General features: G+C 41.0%; 1 protein-coding gene across 1 annotated transcript; it reads left to right on the forward strand.

Annotated features, from left to right (window-relative positions):
* Window positions 1-662: 662 nt before the first annotated feature.
* Window positions 663-23457, forward strand: SYPL1 (synaptophysin like 1). Its single transcript, XM_073652226.1, has 6 exons — window positions 663-951; window positions 1037-1108; window positions 2715-2833; window positions 11155-11359; window positions 18557-18739; window positions 21129-23457. Exons 1-6 carry the CDS (start codon window positions 934-936, stop codon window positions 21252-21254), a joined length of 723 nt encoding a protein of 240 aa, XP_073508327.1. The 5' UTR covers window positions 663-933; the 3' UTR covers window positions 21255-23457.
* The last annotated feature ends 926 nt before the right edge of the window (window positions 23458-24383 follow it).

The following is a 24383-nucleotide window of genomic DNA, read 5'->3' on the forward strand; positions in this document are numbered from 1 at the left end:
AGCCACCTCAGTGCACTGTGGAGCAGAGCTGTGTATGGAGCCACCTCAGTGCACTGTGGAACAGAGCTGTGTATGGATCCACCTCAGTGCACTGTGGAGCAGAGCTGTGTATGGAGCCACCTTAGTGCACTGTGGAGCAGAGCTGTGTATGGAGCCACCTCAGTGCACTGTGGAGCAGAGCTGTGTATGGAGCCACCTCAGTGCACTGTGGAGCAGAGCTGTGCATGGAGCCACCTCAGTGCACTGTGGAGCAGAGCTGTGTATGGAGCCACCTCAGTGCACTGTGGAGCAGAGCTGTGTATGGAGCCACCTCAGTGCACTGTGGAGCAGAGCTGTGTATGGAGCCACCTCAGTGCACTGTGGAGCAGAGCTGTGTATGGAGACACCTCAGTGCACTGTGGCGCAGAGCTGTGTATGGAGCCACCTCAGTGCACTGTGGCCGCCCATGTAAGACTAGGACTGGTCCCTGTGCAAAAGAGACACATTCCCTTGGCAGAAATGAAAGCTCTGACACTGGAACAAAGCATATCTTTACCCCAGCCTTCTACACAAAGAATGCAGTGGCGACGTGGACGTCACCTGACCGTCATGTGTTGCGCAGCCGGCTGACAGGAAGCGACAGCTGTTACCGTTACGGAGCATGTGACAGTGGGCGGAGTCTAGGGGCGTGGTCCTGGCCGCCATTGTGCTGCTCAGTCCACGCCCCCGTCGCGCAGACACTCTTGCAGGAGATCCAGGAGCTGACACTGAGGCTGCCGCGGTCAGAGCAGGCTGAACAGGACCGTACGGCTGCACCGACCAGTCACAGCTGGGGTAGACCCTGCCGGTGACGTAGCAGTAGCAGGGCGGGGCTGTGTGCGCAGTTCTGGGTGGTGCTCTGCCTGGTCTTCTGCGCTTTTCCCTCCCCGGGGAGGTGTTGGCCTGACGTCACAAATGAACAGCCTGACTCAGGTAGGACAGGAGGCCGCCGTCCGTTTTCCGGCGCGAGCTCTGTACAGTCCCGCTCTCACTAACGTCCTGCCTTCTGCCGTTACAGAAAATGTCGGGCCTGCAGCTGAACTTCAGCCCGTTAAAGGAGCCGCTGGGCTTCATCAAGGTTCTGGAGTGGGTGAGTGATAGGGAGCTGTGATAGGGGCACACCCTCCGCTGTGACAGAAGGCCCCAGCCCTGCAGCCGCACTCAGGAGCCGGGTGTGCAGGGCGCTGGCTCCAGCTATGTGCCAATATGGGTGGAGCCGCTGTCACAGGCCGGCGTCTGCTGCATGGCCCGGGGCAGCGCCACGGTGTAACCCTTCAGTGACCGGGCAGCTGGGATCTGGGCAGGGTCTCAGCTGAGATGCAGAACTGTACAGCAGGAAATGAACTGCTGCAGCTCCTAGACAGGGGGCAGGCCCCACCACTGGGCTACCGAGGCGCCCCCAACACTGGGCCAGGGCAGATGTGCTGTTAAGCACCTAGGAAGAAATTGTAGGGAATCTGTCACCAGGTTTTTTGCTTCCCCATCTGAGAGCAGTATAACGTAGGGGCAGAGACCCTAATTCTGTAATTTGATAAAATTACTGTTTTATCTGCTGCAGATCTACTAATCCAGCCCACACCACTGATTGGCAGGTTTCTGACCATTTACACTGCATAGGCAGAAAGCCGCCTGGTTGGCTACACGGCAGCAGGTTTACTAGTCCACTAATGATCTCTTACTTGTAAAGCTGTGATTTTATTAAGACTACAGAAAGCAGTCCTGCAGATAGATCACTGGAATCAGGATCTCTGTCTCTACATTATGCTGCTCCCTGATTAGGTGGCAAATACCTGGTGACAGATTCCCTTTAAACTTGTTCTCTGGGAGTAGAGAAAAAAATAGCTGAAAGACCCACCGCAGATTTTGCAACTGCTTCGTCTGGTGGGGTCGAAGAAACATTTTGGGAAATGGGCATCTTTACTTTTCTGGGTGGCTGAGCTTATTTATTTTATCTGCTAAGTCTGTCTACATAGTCTTTGATTTCTGGGTATAACTCTTTATATCTGGCATCCTGAGCTAGTCATCATGTAATTCTCAGATTTTTTTTTCTGACTATAAAATAGATTTTATCCTTAGAGGTTGTCCACTACTTTTTCATTGGTGACCTATCCTTGGGATAAGTCACCGATGCCTAATCAGTTGGAGTCCGACTCCCACTCCCGGCACCCCCACCAGTCATCTGTTTTTGGTGTCTGTAGCCACCAGCAGAAACTGCTGGATTGCGAAGCTGCTCTGTCTTTTGGTAGTGGCTGCAGCAGGGTACTACACATTCTCCAATTCAAATCAATAGGAGGTGTATGTGCAGTACCCCGTTGTGGCCACTACCAGAAGACAGAGCAGTTCCAGCCGCCAACACCGAGAACAACTGATCAGGGGTGTCATTTGTCGGATAAGGATAGGTCATCAATGATATAGTGGTGGACAATCTCTTTAATTATTCCATTGGATTCTGGCTGCTATTTGTGGCTTACCCATTTGTTTCTCCTTTTGTCCAATTTGCTCATGGACTTATTTTCTGTTTTTTATCTCTATTTGAGTTATCGTACATTTTGGCAGTCTACTGAGATAAATGTAGGTCCTGCTCTATTTGTTGGGTATTGTATTGATAATTCCCTAGGACTTGCCTCTTTGCTAGCAATTACGTTAAAAGATTCCTGTATAACTTGATAATGCAAGGTGTTTTTTTTTCTGTATAGTTCTTTTCAATCTTCTCGTTTGCTACTTGTGGTGGATACAGTGGAAAAACCAGTCTAGTTTTGTCCTGCAATAAGACTGAAAACATAACTATTGTAGCCTCATTTGGGTATCCTTTTAGGTAAGTAATATCTGACTGGTATTGTGTGTTTGCCAGCTGTGACGTGTGCATATAATGTCTTGCGAGTGCTCTAGGGACAGCCTCAAGCTGAGGGCTCGTGTCCATGGTGGATTATATATATAACTAGCTGTACTACCCTGCTTCGCCCGCGTTAATAACTGCTGTTAGCAAAATAGAATGTGTTAACAAAAATTTATTCTCCACACAAAACCCAAAAACAAATAGAAAGTTCATTGGCCCTTGAGGAAGCAGCTCTTGTTTTCATGTCTGCAAACCTCGCTTCCCTCTCCACAGAAAGTTCATTGGCTCTTGAGGAAGCAGCTCTTGTTTTCATATCTGCAAGCCTTGCTTCCCTCTCCTCAGAAAGTTCATTGGCCCTTGAGGAAGCAGCTCTTGTTCTCTTGTCTGCAAGCCTCACTTCCCTCTGCTCAGAAAGTTCATTGGCTCTTGAGGAAGCAGCTGCTGTTGTCATGTGTCAGCCTTGTTTCTCGGTCTTCACATTTTTCATTGGCCCGTAATGCAGCTTTTCTTTTCGCATCAGCTGACATTCGTGCCATGAAATTCCTTTTCTTATGAGGCATTATTGTGGTAAAAATAGTCTGTAACTGGCAGTTTCTATATCCTCTCACATAGAAGTAATGTGAATGACATCGGCCTTTCCACCACCAACACACTCTAACTGACATCTTATTACCTTACACAAGCTTTGTTATACTGAGAATGTCCTTTGTTGCCTATATTAACCAATCACAGCTCAGATTAATTAACTGTAGCAAAATAGAAGCTGAGCTGTGATTGGTTGCTATTGGCAGCCTGATAAATCTTTGTGAGATGAGTTTTGTGTGTGCTGAGGGTGGTATATGTGTTCAAGCACGTGGTACTGTGTGGCACATTTTGTGTGTGTGTTCATATCCCCGTGTGTGGTGAGTATGAGCATCCCATGTCGGAGCCCCACCTTAGCAATTGTACGGTATATACTGTTTGGTGCCATCGCTCTCATTCTTTAATTCTCCCTTGTTCACATGTGGCAGCTGTGAATTTGCCTCCAAGACTTTTCCTTTCACTTTTTCCCCATTATGTAGATAGGGGCAAAATTGTTTGGTGAATTGGAACGCGCAGGGTTAAAATTTCACCTCACAACATAGCCTATGACGCTCTCGGGGTCCAAACGTGGGTAAATTTGCTTTATTGTTGGGATGTGACTCTTGGACTTGCACAACATTTTTAGTTTTGAGTAGTGTTGAGCGATACCTTCCGATATCAGGAAATATTGGATCGGACCGATACCCAAAAAATTTCGGATATCGCCGATTCCGATACCGGAAACCAATGCAAGTCAATGGGACACAAATATCGGAATAAAAATAAACCCTTTCTTTCCTTGTAGGTTAATTCTACATGAAGGAAAACAACTAAGAATAATGTAGAATGTATTACACGAAAAGCCGGCAATTCAGCAGCGGCATACACCGGTACCCGACAATTTATAACAGACAGAATAGAGAATCACACATAGATTAGATAGATAGAAACATGTCAGTCACATATATATGAAGTACAGCGACAGTGTTGGTTACTGTACTTGTCATTTAGTGTAAAGGATTTATTAAAATAAATGTGTTTTCATGCACCGTCTCTTTAAAAAAGCCGGCCGGCAATTCAGCAGCGGTACCCGACAATTTAGAATAGAAAGAATAGAGAATCACACATAGATTAGATAGATAGAAACATGTCAGTCACATATAAGAAGTACAGTGACAGTGTTGATTACTGTACTTGTCATTTAGTGTTAAAATAAAGGATTTATTAAGAAAAAAATTGGCGTGGGGTTCCCTATAATTTTAGTCTCTAGCGGAGGTTAAGCAGACGGCTGGGGCAGATGTTTGAAGCCTGGGAAGGGGGTAATACCCACGGAGCTTCCCAGGCTACTAATATCAGCCCCCAGCTGAATACCTAGCCTTTACTAGCTATTAAAATGGGGGACCCCCCAAAAAAATGACGTAGGGTCCCCCCTATTTTAATAGCTAGCAAAGGCTAGGCAGACAGCTGGGGGCTGATATTAATAGCCCAGGAAGGGTGCCATGAATATTGGCCCCCTCCCAGGCTAGAAACACCAGCCGTCAGCCGCCCCAGAAATGGCGCATCCATAGGATGTGCCAATTCTGGCACTTAGCCTCGCTCTTCCCACTGCCCTGTAGCGGTGGCAGTGGGGTAATAGGGCTGGGGTTGATGTCAGCTTATAATGCCAGCTGACATCAAGCCCAGGTTAGTAATGGATATTCTAAAAGTATCGGAACTCCGATACCGCGAATATCGGTCGATACCCGATATTTCAGTATCGGAATGCTCAACACTAGTTTTGAGAAGAACTGAAACAGATAGAAGTATCTGCACAGCCGCCTCGTACACCTAAATAGGGAGAGACTTGACAATAAGCCCAGTTGTAAAAGACCTGAAAATCATGCCAATTAAAGTTTAAACTTTTCAAAAAATAGGCCATGCTACAACTCTGCTGATGGAAATACAGAAAAATGCTGCGCTGTTGCATTTCATAAGCCATAACCTTTTTATTTTCCTAAGTGTTTTTATGTTGTAAAACTAGGAACTCGCCCACCCCCTTCTCCAAAATATGAATCCTAACCACCCACAGAAAAAATTTATCATGTCACCTGTTGTGCACAGCTAGAAGCACTAAAACAAAAAATGGCCAGCTTGCCAATGTATTCAGTGCTAAGCCTGGATATTTTTTGAACGGATGTCTGAGCTTCATAGTAGGTTGTCATCGCCTGTTCTGTTTTTAAAGGTTGTTTTTTTTCCCAGTAGTCTTACAGGCAGGATTACCGTGTGAGGTGTGATCTCCTTTGATAAAGCTTTAGGCAGAAAGCAAAGGATTTACAGTTTACAAAAGATGATGGCGAGAACTCGCCCCGTCCCTGCATACCTTTGCTGAGAACAGAGCATGTATAAATTCTCCTATAGTTAAAGGGAATCTGTCACCCCCTGGGAGATATCAGACTTCTAACATGGGCATACGTGGTATAGAAAAGTAAATCTATACATACCTGTATGGCCCATAGTAGAGGTTTGATTGTTGAGAAATGTGTTTTTATCAACTCTGTTTTGCACAGGCTTGGCGTCCCCCGGATCTCAGGAAATCCCCGCCTATCTTCTTAGTAATCCCCCGAAATCCCCGCCTATGTGTTTACTTACCATATCACCCCCCCCACCCCCTGCATGTGCACTGGTCTCCCTCACCTCCCGGGAATGCGCAAAGTGCCGCTCACATAGAGCGCGCTTTGTTTCCACCCAGCCCCATCTGTCAGTGACTTCCTGCGCAATAAATCCCTGCGGTGCAGAGCACAAGCAGACGGGGCCAGGGGGAAACAATACCCGGGAGGTGAGGGAGACCAGTACACGTCACAGGGCCTTGTGATGTGCAGGGGTTTGGGTGGGATATGATAAATAAGCACATAGGCGGGGATTTCTTGGAGTCCGGCGGACGCCAAGCCTGTGCAAAACTGAGTTGATAAAAACACATTTCTCTGTAATCAGACCTCTACTGTGGGCCATACAGGTATGTATAGATTTACTTTTCTATAACCTGTATGCCCATATTAGAGGTCTGATATCTCCCAGGGGGGTGACAAATTCCCTTTAAAAATAGAATAAAAAAAATGACAATCAGATTGTCAGAAGCTGATTTTATTAAAAAAAAATAAAAAAAAAACACCCTATTTAAGAACAGGTTGAGGTAAAAAATGGTTACATTTTTGGAAAAAAAAATAACCTTACCTGGCAAGTCTCTATTTCATATAATGTGAGAATTTGGTATAAACCACAAGGATCTACCCTGTCCCGTGTTAATGGTTGTGCTGCTGGTGGCCTAATGGTGTGGTAAGGTAATTGGGTTGTATAGTCATTGCAGTAGAGCAGATCTTGGGATCTGGTAGAACCATAGACGTGCACCATTATTCAGCAGCAGTGTGTTGCTTTTATGTCAGCAAGTAACAGAATCTCTAAGGAATGTTGACAGGACCTTGTTGAATTCAGGCTGTTCTAAGAGAAATGGACGGGGCTACTCAGTTCTATCTTACTGTATTCACTCATGGTGTTGTGTCTGCGATGTGGCCAAGATCGTGCCAATATGGAGATTGGCACTTATCTAAGTTGACAACAACTAAAAAGCCATTTTACTTTTTAAGACCTCTGTTTTAGCACTAAATATCAGTTTATCGCATGACCATTAATAATAAAGATGCTTTTAGCTGAAGTTAAAGGGGTTTTCCCACAAACAAGTTTATTTTAATACATAGATCTTGGAATAATAATAACTTTCACAATTAAATGTGTTTAAATAAAATGTTCCTGTGCTGAGATAATCTTATAAATGTGCCCCTGCTGTATACTGTGTAGTGGTCGTGTCTGACCGTACAGGAACATGGTCTGATCATACCACATCTCCTGGGCAGGGGAGGAAGCAAAAGAGTATACAGACAGGACAGCACGGGATCACGAATGATTCTTAGTTTGATGTAAAACATTGTTTAAAAACAGGCAGAGAAATGTTTTACCTCACAGAAAGAATCAGTTGTGATCCTGTGCTATAATGTCTATATATTACTGCCCAGGAGGTGTGGTATGATCAGACCATATCCCTGTACGGTCAGACACAGCCACTACGCAATACACAGCAGGGGAACGTTTATAAGATTATCTCAGCACAGGAATGTTTTATTTAAACACATCCAATTGTGGAAATTGTTATTATTCCAAGATCGATTGATTAAAATCAACTTTTGTTTGTGGGACAACTCCTTTAATTTTGAAGACAAGGAGAATGGTGTGATTTTTGGCTGCATCATGGATGAACTTCAGTTGCAGTGCGTGTAACATATGTGCGTATCAATCTTTCTACTGGGCCGTAGTGACCAGAACATCATTCCTGGTCTTTTCCATTGGTCATAGTCCATGCAATAACATTCAAAATTACTCGCTTTTCATGCTTTCTTCGTCAGAGCGCATCCCCTGACAAAGAGAGTGAAACGTCCGTTGGGTCATGGGGACGCACATCTATTACTCTGCTTTACATGTGAGTGTTATAGGGATTACTACCATGAACCTATTCAATTCAGTGAGCTCTCCCTTCTTTGGATGCAATGTATAGCTATATCTACTTATAGCCTATGGACTATTTACATAAGTATATTGTATGCTCCTCTCCATTTTTCCTGGCTATTTTATCCATATTCCTATACTTAAGATGCAATTTATGCAAACATAAATGTGTTACTATTTTATATATTCCACTATGCTTCTATTATGACCTTTTTGACTTTTTACCGTTACTTAATTTATTGTGGGCATATATATGTGCATATTGTCATCAGTCTATATAGTTTTATCTCATGGTAAGGTGTTTTTTTTTTTTTTTAAATACTCTTGCTGTTTGCCTGTTTGTCTTTTTTATAGACCTTGCATTATATGCTAACCTTTGTATTTTAATATATTTAGACTTTTTGAGAAACCTTTCGTGCCTCCTTTTTCCTTTTGTTGGTCTATGTAACTCCTTAAGTGCAGATGTTAATCTCTGACAATTTCATTTAACGCACGTGGACCAGGAGCGTGACATTCCACATGCTCATCTCTTTTCCCGCGGAATATGAGTGTGTGGTGCCGATGAGTTGTCATGGGGCCTGCCAAAGGCTTCTGTGAAGACCAACATGTGGCTGGGCTTCATTGAAGACCGTGATTTTTACTATACACTGCAAAGTTGTGGTATTGTAGTTCATACAGTGGGTACGGAAAGTATTCAGACCCCTTTAAATTTTTCACTCTGTTTCATTACAGCTATTTGGTAAATCTTGACTGAAGAAAACAAATGTAGAAATTTTTGTAAATGTTTTAAAAAAAGAACTAAAATATCACATGGTCATAAGTATTCAGACCCTTTGCTCAGTATTGAGTAGAAGCACCCTTTTGAGCTAGTACAGCCATAAGTTTTCTTGGGAATGATGCAACAAGTTTTTCACACCTGGATTAGGGGATCCTCTCCAGTTCCGTCAGGTTGGATGGTGAACGTTGGTGGACAGCCATTTTCAGGTCTCTCCAGAGATGCTCAATTGGGTTTAGGTCAGGACTCTGGCTGGGCTAGTCAAGTATGGTCACAGAGTTGTTCTGAAGCCACTCCTTTTATTTTAGCTGTGTGCTTAGGGTCATTGTCTTGTTGGAAGGTGAACCTTCGGCCAAGTCTGAGGTCCAGAGCACTCTGGAAGAGGTTTTCATCCAGGATATCTGTGTACTTGGCCGCATTCATGTTTCCTTCAATTGCAACCAGTCATCCTGTCCCTGCAGCTGAAAAACACCTCCATAGCATGATGCTGCCACCACCATGTTTCACTGTTGGGATTGTATTGGGCAGGTGATGAGCAGTGCCTGGTTTTCTCCACACATACCGCTTAGAATTCTCACCAAAAAGTTCTATCTTCGTCTCATCAGATCAGAGAATCTTATTTCTCATAGTCTGGGAGTTTTTGAGCAAACTCTATGCGGGCTTTCATATGTCTTGCAGTGAGGAGAGGCTTCCTTCGGGCCATTGTGCCATAAAGGTCCAACTGGTGGAGGGCTGCAGTGATAGTTGACTTTGTGGAACTTTCTCCCATCTCTCTACTGCATCTCTGGAGCTCATCCACAGTGATCTTGGGGTTCTTCTTTACCTCTGTCACCAAGGCTCTACTCCCACGATTACTCAGTTTGGCTAGACGGCCAGGTCTAGGAAGACTTCTGGTGGTCCCAGACGTCTTCCATTTAAGGATTATGGAGGCCATTGTGCTCTTAGGAGCCTTGAGTAATGCAGAAATTCTTTTGTAAACTTGGCCAGATCTGTGCCTTGCCACAGTTATGTCTCTGAGCTCCTTGGGCAGTTCCTTTTGAGCTCATGATTCTCATTTGTTCTGACATGCACTGTGAGCTGTGAGGTCTTATATCGACAGGTGTGTGCCTTTCCAAATCAAGTCCTATCAGTTTAATTAAACACAGCTGGACTCCAATGAAGTAGAACCATCTCAAGGAGGATCACAAGGAAATGGACAGCATGTGACTTAAATGAGTGTCTGATCAAAGGGTCTGAATACTTACGACCATGTGATATTTCAGTTTTTCTTTTTTAATAAATTTGCGAAAAAGTTCTACATTTGTTTTTTTTTTTCAGTCAAGATGGGGTGCACAGTGTACTTTAATGAGAAAAAAAAATGACCTTTTTAGAATTTACCAAATGGCTGCAATGAAACAAAGAGTGAAAATTTAAAGGGGTCTGAACACTTTCCGTACCCACGGTTCAAGTGATTAGACTATCGCAGTAAAATACCCTAAGGTAATTAAAAAAGTGGGGGAAAAAATGTGAATCACCCTGCGCCTCTCCCACATTAACAATAAAGGGGAAAAAAACATGGGTGGTATTACGGTGTCCATAAATCTGGTTTAATTAAATATTTTGATCAATCAGTAAACTTCGAAATGAGGAAAAAATACTGAAATATTGAAACTCCAATACTGCAGCCTGTCTCCACAACTCAGACGCAATAAATGGAATCCGACCATCGTATCTACCCCAAAAGTAGCTCAATAGACTTGCTTTTTAAAAGTGAAAACCTTACGGATCTTGGAAAATGTTGATGCTTGAAAATTTTTATTTTCATTTAGAAAAATTTCTAAATTTGTTTCTCACTACTTCTACTAACCAGGGGAGGGGAATCTTTTTATGCCACGAGCCATTTGGATGTGTATACCATCCTTCGGGGGCCGTACACCTTGCGTGCTAGCTCCACAGCCAAATTACATCCTGACGCTGGCACTGATGTGAGGACATAATCTTTCATTGCACGCGCCTCAACGTTCAGTAGTAAATGCTGCATGCGTGTGCTCACAGAGGAAGAAGAAATTAATGGGCCGGCGGCTGTCAAAATACTGGTACCGGGCCATGCACTGTGGTCCCCGGGAATCTACCCGACGGCCGTAAACTGCTCGCAAGGCTGAGGTTCCCCACCACTGACTTAAGATTAAAAAAACTACAACTCGTCCATCAAAAAAAAAAAAAATAGGTCCTCATACGGCTGCGTATGGAAAAATTAAACTTTTTATGGCTTTCGGAAGAGGAGGACTTAAGCAGTTACAAAACCAAAAAGTATAACATTTCCAAGCTGGGAAAGGGTTAATCCGGAATATATACAGTAGGTTGTAAGACGATAAGAAACTTATCAATATTATGCATGTCTTTGTATATCGATATAAATGCAATACTCATTTTACTTATGTTTTGCCGTTAGGTTAAATAATGTCAAATTTGTTGGAGTCAAAGAAAACTTCTGTGGAGAACTATTGAAAGAATGGCACCTTCGTGGTGATTTTTCTTCCTCGGCTGAATTTTATGTTACAATTGCAGCTCTTGCTTTTCTTTACTGTATTGGTGCTCTTGTCGTGTATCTTGGATTCAGGCATCTTTACCAGAACCCTAGCAAACTGCCATTAATTGTAAGTATTTTGCATAAATTATGTAATACTGAAATTCCATGTACAGTGCAATTATGTTGGTCACTGACTACTATAAGATAATAGAACCATTCCTGTATCTTGTATCCATGGGCAAAATACATACTTATAGTAACGTACGAGAAATATTTCAGCCATCAATTATAGTTCAAATTGAACTTGAGTCTGTGCAGGGGTAATTATTTTTGTTCATTGATTGTTACCAGTTAATGGCGGTTCTCTAAGCCCCTTTTCACACTGCATTTCTGCACAGCATTCGAGGATCTCCCCCAGGATCCCCACTTGAACTCAGTTTGTGGTTTGTTTTTATTTTCTTAGTGTCTGTGTTTTAAGACTGTCACAGAAAGTTAGCAGACCACACATTTTTGCCCATCTGAAATTATAGACTTTTTCAGAAAAAAAAAACAGTTGATTTCAGTGTTTAGTTCCCGTTACGGTTTTGTCAGAATCCTGTTAGAGGGATTCGGGTGTAACCTCTAGGCCCACTACAGAAAAGGGCCTTAGGCCACATTCAGTGTTTCACATCGCCATTAGTAAGCTAAAACCAGGAGTGGGTGAAAAATGCAGACGTGGTGATATGTTTGTTATGCTTTTCCTCTGATTGCTCCTCTCCTGATTTTGGCTTACAAATACTGATGTGAAATACTGAACCTGGCTTTAGCCATATTTGTACGAACGACACGATTTGTTGCAGACAGGGCTGTGGAGTCGGTGTCCATTTTGGTGGAATCTGAGTCGGTATAAAGTGGATCTACTCCAACTCCTAAAATATATAATAAATTGGGTACAGTAGTTCAATGCAGTTTGTGGGGAATATTTTTTCATAAGAATTTGGGAAAGTTATGAAATGTCCTATAAATGTCTGTCCTATTCCTGATCTAAGGGTCTAGACTTTTAGCTGAGATGAATCTGTGCTACAGTAAATTTATCACTTAAATATGAGCCATGTGTTAGGTCGTGGAGTTGGAGTCAGAGGTTTGGCTTACCGACTCCACAGCCCTGGTTGCAGAGGACATTTTTTACAAGTTTGCAGTGCAATTGTAGTAACATTGAGAGATTGTAAACTGCGGTTAGTTTCATAGTTCTTATTGTAGATGATTGTTATCCCTCTTGGATACCTGATTTTAAGGATTATACATGTACAAAGAAACATGTTCTACTAATTATTAGAGTATCCCCTTGTCAGCCCACTGCTTTCCTCAAGAGCTATTCCTTTCTTCGAGCTCCACTTCAACTTTTGACAAAAAGTCTGTATCCAAATTGAAAATGTTATGTGATGTCTAAGTAGCCTAAACTCCGAATCAGGATAGACCATGTGGGATGAATGGAGGTTTAATCATCTGCAGTCCAATTGATAGTATCATAAAGGTGTGGATCCCCCAGATTATTGACAGTTCTTCAAAAACCCTTTTATTCCTATAGCAATATCTGTAAAGGAGCAAGTGACACACGCTTCTTTCCCTTGTGAACTCGACAAACCAACTTTTATATCTTGTGTGAGTTGGCAGTTATCAGAGCTCCCATAGAAATAAATGGAGAGAGACTCTTCTCCTGACAGTGGTTTAAATAGGTCCAAGATTGGGACCTGTATCTGTCATCCATTTATGGCACATCCTGTGGACTTGCCATGAGTGTAGAAGTTGGAACTAACCCTTTAGGCTGAATAGGTTATTTCGTTGTACCTGTCATTTATATTGCTTTATCGGCAACTAAGCAATGAGTGGTCCTGTTCATACAATCGTGCTTATAATCTTTCAAGGCCTGCCATACAGCCTCTGAATATGTAGACTGCCAAAGGTGAAGCTATGTTCAGTAAACTGAGAATTGAATAATAAAAAATGAAATGCTGATAAATTTGGGCACATTGTGTAAGCTTGGAGGATTTTTTTTCCATGTTTCTAAAGCCTACATGTTGTTCATAGGGCGTGCAGCCCTTGTGACTTTCTAAAGACAGACTAGATGGGAGGAGAGACTCTTGCTGCATTTAGATTTTTTTTCTTATATAGTGCTATTAGTTTCACAAAGCTTTACAGACATTGTAGTCCCCATTGGGGCTCACAATCTAAATGTCCTATCAGTATATCCTTGGAGTGTGGAAGGAAAGCAGATTACTTGGCGGAAACCCACCAAACACGAGGAGAACATACAAACTCCTTGTAGGTGTTGTCCTTGGTGGGATTTGAACCCCAACGCTGCAAAGCAACAGAGCTAATCACTGATCTACAGCCTAGCACAGGATTGTTAGGAAATTTCTTCATATATTCCCAAGCACTAATGTCAACATAACGTGCAATAGGCACTTGGGAAACAAGAGGATGTTGGGAGATTAGCTTTGTTTTTTTTTGTTTTTCTCCTTGATTTTGTGTTTGGTGCTCTCCGAAGTCACATACCATAAAGGAAACTAATTATCTACGTTCTTCTTATTGCTGCTTGGATTATATGATGGATGTTAGTGGTAAGTAAGCTTTGCATTCAGAAGTGTATTTTCTTACCATTCCTTATACCTTTTTCAAAACCACAAATTGTATTATGCAATCTTAAACTGATTTTTAACTTACTACTCTGAATATTTGTGCTGTAAGCACAGTGGCTTATTTGTATTCTTGTTAGCCAAAATGGCGCAAAAAGAAAATTATCGTTATGAACATTCAGAAAGACTTTCTCTCTTACTGCTGTGATTGACAGGCTGCTATGAATGTACAGGTATGCAGCAGCCTGTCAGACACATCAGTCATCGATTTAGGCTGTGTGCCCACGATGCGTTTTTTAAGCGTTTCCGCAGTGGCAAAAATGCTGCAGAAACGCTTACAAAAACGCATGGTAGAAGGCCTGCCATGTTCCCCAATGATAATCCGCATGGATTACGCATCACTGCATATGTAGATGCGCATTCCACGCGTTCCAATGTGCGGATGGTACCCAGGTCTAGAGGAGAGGAGACTCTCCTCTGGACCTGGGTACCATAGAAAACTGTAAAAAAAAAAAAAAAAAAAGAGAGAATAAATATATACTTACCTTCTGGCGGCCCCCGGTGTCCTTCTCTTCACTTGCCGGCAGTTAGCGATGGACTGAAGGACCTGCGCTGACGTCATAGTCATGTGACTGGTCACGCGACGCTGACGTCGGCAGGTCCTTCAGTGTACCGCTGCCGGCTAGGGAGAACGGAGGGAAACAAGACATCGGGGGCCATCAGAGGGTAAGTATATATTTTATTTTTTACCATTCTTTCGGTCACACTATATAAATCCATGCTGGTTGCATGGATTTATATAGTGTGACCAAGTTGACAAGCACTTTCCAAGTGATGCTAAAATCGCTTGGAAAGCGCTTGACAACCCACATGCGGAAATGCAAGTGAAGAACGCTTCACATCCGCTTGTCCCTGGCAGGAAAAACGCATGTACAATCCGCATGCGTTTTTTTTCTGCCAGGGAGATGCAGAAACGCTCAGGAAAAAATCCTGAGCATTTCTGCATCGTGGGCACATAGCCTTACTGCTTTTATACTATCCCTTTATATGAATGAAGGCACATTTTGATTGAGGCTTGTGGAAGGTGATGGGCAGTAGTGAGATTGTGCCCATGTGAAAAGATGGGAAAGAGCTGGGCTTCAGAAAGCAAATGCTAAGTATACATGATGTATAAATGCTAGTTCTTTGATTGCGATCACATGTAAGTGCATTGCGGTGGTAATGTGTGGGATTTGGCTTTTTTTTTTTTATTGCAGTTTTCCAAAGTTATGGCAAAAACACTGTTTTTGCAAAGGTTATTAAAATTGCAGCAAAAATTGTGTTTTTGAACCTCATGGCTATAACAATACATATTTGTTACAACTTTGGAGAATCACAGCAAAAAAATAGCACTAGCATGTGTCTGCGATCTACTTTGATGTTTGCCGTTTAACCCCTTTACCCCGAAGGGTAGTTTGCACGTTAATGACCAGGCCAATTTTTACAATTCTGACCACTGTCGCTTTGAGGTAATTACTCTGGAACATTTCAACGGATCCCCCTGATTCTGAGATTGTTTGTTTGTTTTTTCGTGACATATTGTACTTCATGATAGTGGTAAAATTTCTTCGATAACTCTTGCGTTTATTTGTGAAAAAACGGAAATATGGCGAAAATTTTGCAATTATTAAAATTTGAATTTTTATGCCCTTTAAATCAGAGAGATATGTCACACAAAATAGTTAATAATTAACATTTCCCACATGTCTACTATACATCAGCACAATTTTGGAACCAACATTTTTATTTTTTTTTGTTAGGGAGCTATAAGGGTTAAAAGTTGACCAGCGATTTCTAAATTTTTCAACAAAATTTATAAAACCATTTTTTTTAGGGACCACATCACATTTGAAGTGACTTTGAGGGGCCTTTATGACAGAAAATATCCAAAAGTGACACCATTCTAAAAACTGCACCCCTGAAAGTGCTCAAAACTACATTAAAGATTATTAACCCTTCAGGTGCTTCACAGGAATTTTTGGAATGTGGAAGAAAAAATGAACATTTCACTTTTCACAAAAATGTTAATTTAGACCCCAATTTTTTTATTTTTGCAAGAGTAGCTGGAAAAAATGGACCCCAAAATTTGTTGTGCAATTTCTTCTGAGCAAGCCAATACCGGCGCATGGCAGGGCTCGGAAGGGAAGGAGCACCATTTGACTTCTTAAATGTAAAATTTGCTTGAATAATTAGCGGATGCCATGTTGCGTGATGGCCCCTGTCTCAAAATAGATGCGAGTCTCTATGATGGATTCACATTAAATAAGGATCTCCCTTCTCTTTCCAAATCCATCTTAACCCCGGCCCATAGTGACAACCAATAGTGACAACCAATACGACTTAAAACTGACCTGAGATATAAGTGAACAGCATCCCCGACAGGTGTAAATGCAGCAGCTGTACTCTATAGCTGACACCCTGCTGCTTTAGTCACGATCGGAGTTGGCACCGACCATGGCAGTTCAGCTTGTTAGTTGCAGCTGTCAATGGTGACTATGGCATGTAGATGGTTAAGGCTGTGTGCCCACGATGCGTCTTTCAAGCGTTTATGCTGTGGAATTTCCGCAGCGTAAACGCTTGGTAAACCTTCCCCCATGGTGTCCAATGCAATTCTGCACTTTCAGTGCCCATGCTGCGTATTTTTCCGCAGCGTTTATGTTGCACTCAAAAATGCGCAGCATGTCCATTAATTTTGCGGACACGCAGCGCAATCGCTGCCATTGACTTGCATTAGAACGCACCAATTCCGCAAGACTGCATCTGTACTTGCGTAATTGGCGCGTACTAATGTGCAGATGGTTCCCAAGTCTGGAGGAGAGGAGAGTCTCCTCCAGACCTGGGTACAATAGAATCTGTAAAAAAAAAAAAAAAAAAAAAAAAAAGAATTTAAAATAAAAAATAAAGTTTATACTCTCCTTCCGATGTTCTCCCAGTGTTTTGTCCACGCCGTCCGGTCTCTTGCAATGTTCGCGCTGTTTTGAAGGACCTGCCATGACGTCACTGAGTCATGTGACCCATCACATGACCCAATGACGTCACCGCAGGTCCTTCACACCACCGCAAGCAATGCTAGTGACCGGACACAGCAGAGATGACACCGGAAGGGGAGTATAATCTTTTTTTTTTTTTTTTTTTTTTTTTACCATTCTTATTCTTTTTTTTAAACTATTACTTGGTCACACTATATAAATCCATGCCGGTTGCATGGATTTATATAGTGTGACCAACTTGTCAAGCACTTTTCTAAGTGATGCTAAAATTGCTTGGAAAACTGCTTGAAAAAAACGCATGCGAAAACGCTTCTCTCTGGCAGAAAAAACGCATGTAAATCTGCATGCGTTTTTTTTCTGCCAGAGAGGGGCAAAAACGCTCTGCATCAAATCTGCTACGTGGGCACATAGCCTAAGACTGTGGGTACTCTCTATTTACACCCATTGCCACCCTGAGATCACGATTGTGTGGTCCCTCTGGTTTCCATGGTAATTCATGGCCAAATAACAGCCATAGTCTGCCTGCTATAGTGACCTGTTCAGAAGTTAGCAACATTTAGGTGGTAAAAATACAATATCTTTTTTTTCCTTCCGGTCATGCCACTTTGCATTAACTTCTGAAAAAGCGGCAGAAGGATTAATAAACTACCCAACAGCAATTTTGACTATGCTATTTTTAAAATGATATAACTGAGGGTTTTCAAATGTATAGGTCCCCCAAAGTCACTTCAAAACTTGTCCAAAAAAAAAAAAAAAGTTCTGTAAATTTCCTTGAAAAATTACTGCTACGATTTTTAAACCTTCTAACATTCTAACAAAATATAAGAACATTTTACAGAAGGTGCTGATGTAAAGCAGAGAATGCGGTAAGGGATGTTAACTATTTTGTGTGGTAGGACTATCTGGATTAAAGAGATAATCGTTCAAAGTTTTAAAATTGCTAATTTTTAGAGACTTGTAAAATTTCTGATATGTTTTGTGTTTATGAATAAGAATATCGACCATTATTATAAAATGTCACGAAAAAACATTCTCAAAATCACTGGGATATGTTGAAACATTCCAGAGTTATTGTCACATAAAGTGACACGTCATATTTGAAAAATGTGGCCTGGTCACAAAGGGGCAGGGGGGACCTGCCTCTTTGACTTTCCTCAGTTCCTAGCTCATTTTTGAGCTATGTAAACATCATTTATTTAGTCAGCATAAATTTGTGGAGAGGTTGCCTTTGGCTGTGTGCCCACGTAGCATTTTTCAAGCGTATATGCTGCGGAATTTCCGCAGCGTAAACGCTTGAAAAACGCATGTATATCCGCACCCCATGGTCCCCAATGGGATTCCGCAAGTTCTATGCACATGCTGCGGATTTTTCCGCAGCGTTTATGCCGCGTTCAAAAATCCGCAGCATGTCATTTAATTTTGCTTTTCCGTAAGCGGAATTGCCTTTGTCCAATGCATAAAAAACGCAAGGCAATTCCGCATGTGGAAAACGCGTGATAAACGCGTGAAAAATGCGCGATAAACGCGTGCGGAATTCCGCATGCGTTTTTCCGGGAGAGGACTTGCATTTATGCAGCAGAAATTTTCTGCTTCATAAATGCAACGTGGGCACATAGCCTTTCAGTGTAATCTGCTCTGTAATAAAAATGTATTTTACTTACGGAACATATCTTGTTTTAGGATTTCATCATAACGGTAATTTTTGCCTTTATGTGGCTTGTGAGTTCCTCTGCATGGGCTAAAGGATTGACTGATATTAAAACCATGACCAGCCCAGAACATATTGCAACAACTGAGTGTATGACAAAATTCCAGTGTTATCCAGATACTGAATCGCGCATGGGAAGTCTAAACATTTCGGTGGTATGTATATTGTGCATCATGTAGGCGATCATCTCATTTTGCTGACTGTAACTTTGACATCTTTCAATTGTTTTTGTCCCCCCCCCCACACACAAACACACACCACTCCACTCAGTACAACTTGTTTCATGGGTACATTATGTATACAGTGGCATGTGAAAGTTTGGGCGCCCCTGGTCAAAATTACTGTTGTGAACAGTTAAGTTGAAGATGAAATGATCTCTAAAGGACCTGAAGTTATGACACGTTTACTTTGTATATTAGGCAAAATTAAATAATATATTTTCATCTTTTACATTTTAAACATTAGAAAAAGGAAAATAGGCCTATGCAAACGTTTGGAGACCCTGCATGGATAGTGCATAGTAGCACCCCCTTTTGCAAGTATCACAGCTTGTAAACGCTTTTTGTAGCCAGCCAAGAGTCTTTCAATTCTTGTTTGAGGGATTTTCAGCCATTCTTCCAGTTCTATGAGATTCCTAGGTCCTGCTATTTTAGAGGTCTAGTCACAGATTTTTAATTATGTTCAGATCAGGGGACTGTGAGGGCCATTGTAAAACCTTCAGCTTGCACCTTTTGAGGTAGTCTATTGTGGATTTTGACATGTTTAGGATCATTATCCATTTGTAAAAAACATCCTCTTTTCTACTTCAGCTATTTTACAGATGGTGTTATGTTTGCATCAAGAATTTGTTGAAATTTAATTGAATGCATTCTCTCCTCTACCTGTGAAATGTTCCCCCTGCCTTTGGCTGTAACACAACCAAAGCATGATTGATCCATTCCCATACTTAATGGTTGGTGAGATGTTCTTTTCCTGAAATTCTGTACCCTTTTTTTTCTCCACAAATACCTCTGATCATTGTGGCCAAATAATTTTATTTTAACCTCATTGATCCACAGGGCTTGTTTGCAAAATGCATCAGGCTTGTTTAGATTTTTTTTTTTGCATACTGAATTCGCTGAATTTTATGGTGAGGAAGCAGGAGAGGTTTTCTTCGGATGACTCTTCCAAGTAGTTCAGGTGTCTCTGAACAGTAGAACAATGCACCACAACTCCAGAGTCTGATAAATCTTTCAAGGTCTTTTGCAGTCAATGGGGGAATTTTGATTTGCTGCTTTAGTAATCCTACGAGCAGCTCACTGAAATTTTGTTTGGTCTTCCAGACCTTATCTTGGCCTCCACTGTTCCTGTTAACTGGCATTTCTTAATTATATTTCAAACCAAGGAAAGGGCAGCTTGCTAACACTTTGCTATCTTCTTAAGACCTTCTCCTGCTTTATGGGCCTCCACCATTTTTAGAGTGCTATGCAGCTGCTTGGAAGAACCCATGGCTGCTGGTTTTTGGCACAAGGTTAAAGGAGGCTGGGTTTTTATAAAGCTGGGAAATTTGCATCACCTGGCCTTTCCTAACGATGATGATATAGATATGTATTTATAATTTTTGCCTAAAATACAAGGGAAATGTGTTATCTTTAACTTTAGGCTTTTTAGAGATTACTTCAACTAGCTTAACTGATCACAATAACTGTAATTTTGACCAGGGGTGGCCAAACCTTTACATGCCACTGCAGTTGGTGTCTTTGATATGTATAATGCGTGTGCATATGTATATCTATATCTCAGTAAAAACAGAGCGAGTCTGAGGCCCTGTGAGTGCATCATCGCACCCCAATGTAGTTCCAAACACACGCCACTTCAAAACGCAATTTCTCGCTGTTTGGAGCATTGCTTTTGGGATAATAAAGGGATGATCTAAATGGTTTGGAATTGTTAAGGTTTCTCACAGACTCCCTTTAATGAAATCTAATTGTAAAAACTATTTTTAGCTAAAACATTCATTATAGATTATATTGTATATATCCACAAAATCCACATCTGAAACTACTCTAACTTTTTGGATTGTCTTCATATTTATTTCAAAGGGAAAGTAAACTTGTAGTGCAAATGAGGTTGTTTTTCTCTTTTGAGTATTTCCCATTTAAAATAAATGTTGACTCCTTTTCAGATAAAGTGTACATAATGGACCCTTAGCCCCATGCTGTCTGCGGATCCTGTCCGAGGTTACAAGCAAAACTGATTCTGCTCTAGTGACCAGTGTGACTACTGGAAACTTGAATGTAATAGACATAAGAAATATGGCATTCAGTCCAAATGCTGTATTTTTTTAAGCCGTTGAACTATGTTTTCCTGCACATGTCTGTAATTGACACTTTATGTATTTCCTACACAAAAAGTGTTGGGGTCAGGTTACAAGTACTATTAATTTGGCTAAGAGCTGATTTTCAATTTTTGCATCAAATTACATATATTGACCTTGCATGCCCTATGACATAAATATTTGTTTAGTAAACTGATTATTTAAAATGTTTTTTTTGTTTTTTTTAGGCTTTTGGGTTCTTGAATTTGATTTTGTGGGCAGGAAATGCATGGTTTGCCTATAAAGAAACCAACCTACACACTCCACCACAACCAGACAATCCTGAACAAGGCCCACCACCTTCTTCGATGTAATGAAAGTTCAAACGTCCATTTATAAAAACAAATTTGCCAATTTTGTCTCTTATCCAAAGAAGTGGATAGAAATAGGAATTTTCTACTGAGTTAGTGATACTTTTTACTTGTTTTTTCTTGTTATATAAAAGCCTTACAATGTGATTCTATAGTATGTCTTCATGCTAAAGGTCATTGGAGTGGAATCCCCCCCCCCCCCATGTAAAATGTCAAAAGTTGCTCTATCAGTACCTAAAATGTAATCTTTATTATGAGACTCATACTTTACATTCAAATAATACTCCACCAAAGTATATAAGTATAACGTTGATCCTTTAAAGGAATGGAAATGGTATGTTGCATACAACGGCATCTTTTAGTGCCCATTTAGACTGGTCAAAAATTGGTGAACAAGCATTTTTAGTGAAGTTTGTTCCCAACTATTGGCCTATAAAAACCGGCTACAAAAATCCCAATAAGCAAGCAAAACGTTCGTTCTCCGGGTGAGATAAATTTTTAAGCTTGCTTAAAAATTCTCGTTCTTGGCAGCACATCGTCCTGTGTAAACCAGAGATGCGCCTAGAATATCATGTCATCGACAGCACGTAGAATAATCGTTCTGTGCACATAGAATTGTAGTCGCTCTGTCTAAGCAAACCACTTAAATGACCGGCAATGTGACCTGCATGTAGCCGATCGGCGGGCATTTTAATGGCTGGCACGTCTAAACCCAGAATACGGTAATGTATGCAGACAAAACTGTATAACTATACTAACATTGGAGAATGCGCATAAACAAATTCCTTACCCTAGAGTGTGGAAAACAGTTATTTACTAATTGATCTTCAACCAAATGATAAAAGAATGATACAGTATAAAACGTATGAACCTAGAGAAATGCTATTTTGATAAATGTCATAAAGCCTCCAAAGAATGCAATATATATATTTTATTTTTTCTTTCAACAAACTCAGGTTTTGAGAATGTGTGCAGCACGTCACTTACCTACCGTCCCACTTGTCAAGGAAAATGTTAAGTGATTACTGGTTATATGGTTTAAATACTTGGTCTCGTACTAATTATAACCAGAATCTGATAATAGGAATGTGTTATTTAAAATATCTAAATATATGGCAGTGAGGGGTAATCCTAATCTAATACCTATTTTTGAAAATATCAGCAAAATGTACATTGTTACACTGCTTGCATCTACTTCTGGTGTGAAGTGAATTTTGATGGCTCAGTGAATGCATTGGTAGAATAGTTCTTTTGGTGAACTTTTTTTTTTTTCCCATGGCTATTAGAAAATCTTAGCCCACATCCAAAGATTAAAGTACAATGTTCTTAAAACGACACTAAGAATTTTGAAAGCCTTAATGTAAATAGGTTCAGCTATGTCGAATGTCTTGCATTTATGTACTGTACTAAGATTACCAAACTGCTGTAATACTATTTTCTGTAATAAGAATGTTCTGCAATAACTCTGAGCACATGCTTTTTTATTTAGCACATTTTGATTTTTTTTTCTTGTTCTTTAGAAGCAACAATGCATTCTTTATTTGTACTTCGTTATAACCTGTTATTAGACTAATTAAAAAGTTATTCCAGTCTGGCAAATGTTAATTGTATAGAGAAGAGTTGGTCTCCAATATGCTTTTATCTGTCGTCTTGTGTTCATTTAACAGAAACCTTAATTGTTTACTTCCTGTGGAGAAAAGTTTGACCTGATCATATAACGGACACACAGATGAACAGTTTGTTACAATCCATTTAGGCAGAGTCGCAAGTAGTGGTCAGCGGATTGCCAAAATGTAGGTATAGTACGTTAATTGGATTACAGGGAAATTAACAATTGAGGATGTGTCCACTCACACACATACCTCGGCCGTATGCCAACCACTACCTAACTGTACTGTAACAAGCTGTGCATCCATGTGTCCTGGTCCTGTAATGAGACAGATTTTTATTCCCTGAAAGTGATCAGTTATGGTTTCTATTGAATGACAGCGAGTAGAGATATTGAAAACAAATCAAAGGATTTCTACAAAGTGTATTGGAAAAACACATTTTAATGCAATAAATATTGTTTATCTGCTAAAATTGAATACAAGCATCTGCCATTTTTGTTTTATTTCTGTACAACACTGTTAAACTGTAAATGGGTTATTCGTATATTACTTTTCTTGTCAGTGCAGTGATGTGCTAAAATAAACTGTTGAATACCCGTTGTGTACGTGTCAATGATTGTTGTATGATATCGCTTTTATTTTTCTTTAAATGCTAACTGCGATTTTTATTCTTAGCCTTAAGCAAAATGAAAAGGTCACAATCAGGATCAAGTACTTTAAACTTATGGTGCCTGGTCTCAGGCTTTAACCCCACGCTATTGTAAACTTTATTCCGTGAAGGTAAAATTCCTGCAATCTAGCTGGAGCAAGTCCAGTCCTTGGACAGACATGGAGAAAGACAAGTGGTTTATTAACGTTTCTATCTTCAGTTTCACTTATTCTATAGCGCTCAAGCTCTATGTATTGGATAGAAGCATCGGCTCTGCTGATCACGTTTCCGAGGGTTCTGCCTGCATTGCTGCTAGGTTCTAGCAGACACTGATCAGCTCTGCCACTAACATCTGTCACTGTAGTGGGCTGTTTTTCCCTGAAACTGAGGCATCTATCGCCAGTTGCATTGGAAAAAATCAACAATAAAAGAAAAAGATCATATTTAAAAATATATATTTTATTGATGAAAAATACTGACTTTACTCATTTATATGGTGCCATTAATTCCACAGTGTGTTATGGACATTATCATGATACACTTTGTTCCGCATAAAACAAAACCTCATACTTCCACATCAGTGAAAACATAAAGCTATGGCTGCTTTAAAGCAGAGAGGCAACTTATAATGTGACTCTGTAGTGTGTATCGTCCCTAAGTGCCCGTATGCACTCCTGACAACGTCTGGGCATGTTCCTGATGGTCTTTGTTCTGTAGATACTCCTCCCAGACCTGGCATAGGGCATGAGTTATCTTATGGACAGTCTGTGGCTCTACTTGCCATCAGAGGCACTGAAACATAATGTTTCAGAGGTTCTCCATTGCATTCAGGTCTGGGGAACATGAGGGCCAGTCATTGGCATCAATGTCTTT

This window comes from Phyllobates terribilis, unplaced genomic scaffold (assembly GCF_046119375.1).
Source record: "Phyllobates terribilis strain yellow unplaced genomic scaffold, ASM4611937v1 Scaffold_11__3_contigs__length_659146591, whole genome shotgun sequence".
Lineage (NCBI taxonomy): Eukaryota > Metazoa > Chordata > Amphibia > Anura > Dendrobatidae > Phyllobates > Phyllobates terribilis.

Excerpts from the sequence above, each read along its gene's own strand:
- SYPL1 (XM_073652226.1), top strand. Across the intron at positions 11,360-18,556 it reads CTAGCAAACTGCCATTAATT|GATTTCATCATAACGGTAAT; the intron begins GTAAGTATTTTG and ends ATCTTGTTTTAG. Across the intron at positions 18,740-21,128 it reads GAAGTCTAAACATTTCGGTG|GCTTTTGGGTTCTTGAATTT; the intron begins GTATGTATATTG and ends TGTTTTTTTTAG.